The sequence below is a fragment of the Gopherus evgoodei genome, chromosome 3, assembly GCF_007399415.2.
Source record: "Gopherus evgoodei ecotype Sinaloan lineage chromosome 3, rGopEvg1_v1.p, whole genome shotgun sequence".
Classification (NCBI taxonomy): domain Eukaryota; kingdom Metazoa; phylum Chordata; order Testudines; family Testudinidae; genus Gopherus; species Gopherus evgoodei.
Window position 1 is genome coordinate 208,192,717 of NC_044324.1, and position 6,465 is coordinate 208,199,181.

General features: G+C 50.5%; 1 protein-coding gene across 2 annotated transcripts in view; it reads right to left on the bottom strand.

Annotated features, from left to right (window-relative positions):
• Window positions 1-5,768, bottom strand: part of ACTR2 (actin related protein 2) — a 49,672-nt gene extending 43,904 nt beyond the window's left edge. For both annotated transcript variants that reach the window (XM_030557891.1, XM_030557890.1), the window contains exon 1: window positions 5,675-5,768. In XM_030557891.1, the coding sequence (XP_030413751.1) occupies window positions 5,675-5,722 (48 nt within the window). In that variant the 5' untranslated portion in view covers window positions 5,723-5,768. The remainder of the gene's footprint in view (window positions 1-5,674) is intronic.
• Between the last annotated feature and the right edge of the window lie 697 nt (window positions 5,769-6,465).

A 6,465-nucleotide genomic window follows, 5' to 3' on the forward strand; every position in this document is an offset into this window, starting at 1 on the left:
TAAAATTAAAGCATTTGCCCAAGGGACTGTCTACACACAAAAATTATACCAGTAGAGTCAGTACAAAGCTGTTTCACACTGGTACATCTGTTCCCATACAGAAAGGGGAATAAGCAGCATTTGTATAATGGTGTCCACACTAGGAATTCTATGGATAGCTACTTCAGTTTACCAAAATCAATCACATCCCTAACCAAAATAGTTACACTGGTACAAAAACTGTGCGTAGACCAGGCCTAAGTGACTGAAGTCTGGACCAAAAACAAAAGCAGTTATTTTACTATAGTTCATTTCAAGTACGCAGTATAAGTAAGTCATGGTCATTGTCTCCATAATTAACATATTCCAACAAATTTACAAAGAAACATGATAAAGAGACAGATCCGGAGAGCATCTAAAACTCCCATTGAGATCAACCTCTTAGGATCAGGGCCTCAAGAGCTTTAAGGGTTTATAAAGAACCTGCAAAGCATTCTTTTGACATTTCTGTATGATGTATACAGATGAGCTTAAGGTTTTAGGCCCTGCCATTCCAAAAAAACCCCAAACAAACAAAAAAACCCTAACCTTTGAAGTACTGGAATTGTCAAATCTGGCCTCTTTCCCTAATTTTCCTGGAGCACTTTCTTGGAGGTTTCAGATGTTTATTGTGAGAGACCATGTTTTAATTTACATGGCAGGGATGTTGAAACTTTAACAAAGATATCCTTTGTCTCAAATGCTGTTATAACAAATGCTCATTAGTCTTTGGCGTTACGTGGGTGTTAAGACTTCCTTTTTTGTAAGTTATTTCCTTCCCAATTGCTTGACTCAAAGGCTCTTGTCTCTTGCTGATGTCAGTTTCACTATAAAGTCCATTTTGGTCAATTTCACAATCATAGGATTTTAAAAAACATAAATTTCATTATTTCAGCTATTTAAATTTGAAATTTCATGGTGTTGTAATTTTAGGGGTCCTGACCCATAAAGGAGTTTTTTGTTGTTGTGGTTTTGTTCTTTTGGTTTTTTCTCTTTTTTTTTTTGGGGGGGGGGGGGGGAGGTCACAAGGTCATTGCAGGGGAGGTTGTGGTACTGCTACCCTTACTTCTGTGCTCCAGCTGGCGACAGCACTTCCTTCAGAGCTGGGCAGCTGGAGAGCAGCAGCTGCTAGCCAGGAGCTCACCTCTGAAGGCAGAGCCATCACCAGCAGCAGCACAAAAGGAAGGATAGTATGGCATGATACTGCCACCCTTACTTCTGCTCTGCTAGCAGGATACTGCCTTCAGGGCTGGGTGCCTGGCTGACAACTGCTGCTCTCCAGCCACCCAGATCTGAAGGCAGCTCAGAAGCAAGGGTGGCAATACCCCCTTAAAATAACTTTTGTGACCCTCCTGCAACTCCCTTTTCGGTCAGGACCCTCAATTTTAGAAATGTCTCCCCTGTGAAATCTGTATAGTATAGAGCAAAAGCACACAAGAGACCAGATTTCACGATCTGTGATGCGTTTTTCATGGCCATGAATTTGGTAGGGCCCTAAATATCATCAAACAACATAACGGTAAAGGTGCTAAACAGTACTGACATTATGCGTTAAAGATGGTTTCAAGTGATGTTAGCTCACTTGAGGTGTGCTTTAAAAACAGATAAGGTAACTCTTTTCCTAGGGCTTGTCTACACTTACAGGACTGCACTGCTCTAGAGCTTAGTGAAGACACTACCTACACTGATAGGACAGCTTCTCCTGTCAACATAGGTACTTCACTTCCCTGAGAGGCGGTAGCTATGTCGACAGGAGAAGCCCTCCAGTCAACATAGTGCCGTCTACACTGGGAGTTGGGTCAATATAACTGCATTGCTTAGGGGTGTGAGTTTTCCATATGTTTGTAGTGTAGACCAGAGCCTCATCTTGACAGGTTCATAAAGTCTTCCCAGGTAGACAAAAACTGAATTTCTAATGAGGGGGAAAAACCAAAGCCCCACAACCTTTCAGGCCTTCTTTACCAAAAAAGGGAAAAGAGGAGAGAAACCCAATTTTTGGCACTCTGCAGTTTACAGCTCTAAGTCTGTAACTAAAAGTTTTAAAGAGTTACTCTGTGTTTTAGTGATCTAGCGAGACAAGGTGCATGAGATAATATCTTTGATTGGACCAACTTCTGCTGCTGACAGACAAGCTTTCAAGCTCCACAGAGCTCTTCTGGTTTGGGAAAGTTACTAAGGGGTTGCCTATACTTAGAGTGCTGCAGCGACTTAGCTTAGCGAAGACGCTATCTACGCCAAGGGGAGAGGTTCTCTGTTGGCGTAGTACGTACTCCTCCTCCTGCAGAGGCGGTAGCTATGTTTAGAGGAGAAGCCTTAGGATTGACCTAGCACTGTCTACACCAGGAGTTAAGTCAGTACAACTACTTTGCTCTACACCCCTGAGTAACACAGTTATATCAACATAACTTTGTAGTGTAGACCAGAGCTCAGAGTATCACAGCTAAACACAAGATGGAACAGACTGTTAAGCATACGTAGTTAAAACATATTTCAACAGACCATTCAAAGTAAAATAGCCCGTTTCCTCTCTATGACTTGAGGAGTGTTAAGGAAGGGGAGGGGTTGTTAGTGGGTTATAGATTGTTGTAATAAGCCCTAAATCCAGTGGTCTGATCTACACTGTAGAATCAGATCGACGGAAGGCAGCTTACACTGACCTAACTATATACGTATCTACACAAAAATTTGTTGTTGCTCCCGCTGATGTAACTCACCAGCTACACCAACATAGGGCTTGTCTACACATAAAGCCACTGCAGTGCTTCTGGCGAAGACACTCTATGCCAACAGGGGAGAGCCCTCCTGTCAGCATAATAAAACCACCTCCATGAGAGAACATCTCCTGCCAACATAGCGCTCTCCACACTAGCACTTACGTCAGTATAATTTATGTCGCTCAGGGTTGGGGGATTATTCACACCCCTGTGCAACATAAATTATGCTGACATAAGTGATAGTGTAGACATAGTTTAGGCCCTATCTACACTATACAGCTGTCGTCAAAAGTCAGATTGCATTGATAAAGTGGTGAAAGTGTACACGCAACAATGCTCCTCCCACCGATTTAGCTCTCCTGCTTTGCTGACATAATAAAACCACCTTGACAAGTGACATAGTGCTTTGTGCGACAAAGTTGGAGCAATGCCGTGTCAGTATAGACAGTGCACTTGCTCCTGTCGCCCTAAGTGGCCTCCAGGTTGTGTCTCACAATGCTCATCATGATGGCTCTGGTAAGTAGTTCCTCCTCTGCTGCCTGAAGCCAGGTACACAGGCATGCAACCCCCTCCCTTTGAAGCCCCAGGAATTTTTGAAATTCCATTTCCTGTTTGCTCTGCGTGGACAACCCATATCATATGTTCCCAGCTGACCATGCCGGCTTTCACACTCCCATCTGGAGTACACCAGAGTTGCTGCATTTGTTGGGTGCGTGGGGAGAGGAAGCTATGCAGTTGCAGCTCCCATCTAGCCATAGTATCTTGACACCTATGAACACATTGCTCATGGTATAGATGAGATGGGGCACAAAAGGGAAATGCAGCAGTGCCGTGACACACATATACACACCATGTAATTACTGCAGCAGTTGTATGCCAATGTAAATTAGGTTAACTTAATTTTGTAGCATAGACCTGACCAGTATCTCTGCTCAGTCCATGATTTTTAGCATCTAGCAAAGTTATGAACTTAAGCTCACAGGCTCATCTTTTGAAAGCGTTGTGCAGGTTTCCTCTGAGGATAAGAACTGACAGAGTGATCACTTTGTGAAAAGTGTTTAGCCATAATGATATGCTGTTTGCGTCTTTTATCATTTTCTTGTCAGAGTTCGTTAGGAGCATAGTGATTGTCTGGTTCTATCCACACTTATAGTTTAGTGAGCTAAAGTCATTTAACATAAACCAACCTCTGTTTTCTGCCCTCATCACTGAACAGATTTTTTTGAAGACACTCCAAGAAGATAGGCTAGCCTGCATGCTAAAATAAACAATGCAGGAGCATTAATATTATTACCAATATTAGAGGCTAATTTAGTCTAAAGCCATCAAATTTTTGTATTAGTTTCCAATACCTCATTCTGCTTGTAAAAGCACAACTCACAGTAAGAAAATCTTTCAACTCTAAATATTCTCATTCTCTTTATCCTCTTTTTATACACACTATATTTAATATTATACACAGACACACCAAGAAATGCCAACAATAGTCAGTTTTAGCCTATGAGAGATGTGAGCTACAGGGCTTAGTGGACAAGAATCCACATTACCCCAAAGCAGCACAGTGAGCACTGATGTGCTCCCGGGGTGGAGAGGCTCAGAGCACTGAGTTATCCTGTTGTTCTTCAGCTGCATCTATACTGTAAAAAATAATCAGACAGGTAGTCTGCCCCCAGCAAAACTCTGCTTATGGTGGCAGCAATAGAAACTACAGCGGATGGGGGCAGAAGCCTTTTTACCATCTCAGAACTGCCCAACTCCCGCTGCACTGGCAGTAGCCTAGGAAGCTGCTCCAGCTCCACGTTACAGACCTTTTTCTGCTTTGGTATGGGATGCCAGGGCGGGTGGAGGGTTGGTACTCGGAAGTGAAAGGGATCCCGTCTAGGGGAGCCCCCAGGCAGTGGGGAGGGAGAGGTCCATGGGGCTGTGGAGCTCTGGGGCAGTGGGGGATTTATATGTGGATGGGTTGTGGTCCTTTAGGGGAGTGAGATGGGAGGAAATTCACTTGGGCAGGATGCACAACTCTAGGGCAGTAGGAGGGAAGGTTGTGGAGTTGGGAGGAAGACAGGTCGGTGCAGAGAGAGGGAAGGAGATCATGAGGGAGGAGGGAACAGGCCAGTTCCGAGAGGGGAAAGGAGATCTGCAGGTGGGGGAGGCCGGTGCCGGGAGAGGGAAGAGGATCCTGTCGGGGGGGCAGTGCCAGGGGGAGGGGAGAAGATCCTGTGGGGGGGGAGGGGTCAGGCCGGTGCCAGCATGAAGATTCAGTAGGACCGGGCAGGCCAGGAAGGAAGGAAATCACACGGGGGGGGGGGGGTTAGAAGATGGGGGGCAGTAAGGGGAAGGAGATCCTGGCCGGGGTGGGGGGGCAGGCCGGTGCCGGGCAAGGGAAAGAGATCCTGCCCCCGGGGGGTGGGGGAGGGCAGGCCGATGTCGGGCGGGGGAAGGATGAAGACTCTGTAGGACCAGGCAGGCCGGGAGGAGAGAAGGATCCCAGCAGAGTGGGAGGGCGGGCGGCAGGCCAGGAACGAAGGAAATCTCATGGGGGGGTTGGCCGTGAGGGGAAGCGGATCCTGCCCCGAGGTCCTCTTGACAATGCCTGGGGAAGTGGGCAGGCAGCAGGCCGGGAGGAGAGGAAGATCCCGGCGGCTAGGCGGCGCTGGGAAGAGGGGCAGCCCACTCGGGGAGGAAGGAGATCCCGGCTGCGTGAGGCGGGCCTGTGCCACAAAAGGGAGGGGATCTCGCCCGGCGGGTCGGGGCCTGGATCTCGCCCGGCGGGGTGTCTCTCAAGCGGCCCCTTCCCCGCTCCGCCCGCAGCGAGCTGTGCCGAGTGACAGGCGCTGGGGGCGGCCCCGCTGCCGGCCGGCCGGCCGGCGCCCCGGCGAGCTGGGCCCGTCGCTGCCGCTGGAGCCCCAGTCCCCTGCCCGGCGCCCAGCCCGGCCGCTCACCCCAGTGCCGTTGTCGCACACCACCACCTTCCTGCCCAGCGCGTCCATGCTCCGCTCCGCGTGCGTCACCCGCTGCCGCCCGCCCTCTGCGCTCGGCGCTGACTGACACGCCGCCTCCTCCAATCAGCGGCCGGCTCGGCGCTGCCGCCTGCAGTTCCCGCTGCGGTCCGAGCCGTGGGGCGCGCTGCCTGCCGTCGGCTCCGCTCCTGTCGTGGTTGCCATGGCGGTGGCGGCTCCTCCTGCAGGGCGCGGGGCTGCTGGCTGCGGCCCGGGGGCCGTGAGAGGTGAACGGGGCCAGGCACGGCGGGGTTAGGCTGGGCAGTCAGCGCCCCCGCCCCATGGGCACCTCCCCTACCCCATACATACTGCCTGCATCTGCCCCAGCCCTCCCATACACACAGCCCCACCCCCATACACACACAGCGCCAATACTGCCCCCTGGTCACCCATAGATACCCCCACTGCCCCAGCCTGACACAACCCCCTCCCCATGGACATCCTGCCCCTCGGGCACCCTGCACTGCTGGCACCCTGCCCCCATTGTCACCCCTGCACCCCCAGAGATACCCCCTCCCCACCTCTGTGGGCACCCCTGTCCCCCATGGTCACCCCTCTACCTCAGCCTGAGACAACCCCCATTCCCATGGACATCCTGCCCCTTGGGCACCCTGCACTGCTGGCACCCTGCCCCCATTGTCACCTCTGCACCCCCAGAGATATCCCCTCCCGCTCCCTGACAACCCCCACCTCTGTGGGCACCCCTGTCCCCCATGGTCACCCCTCTACCTCAG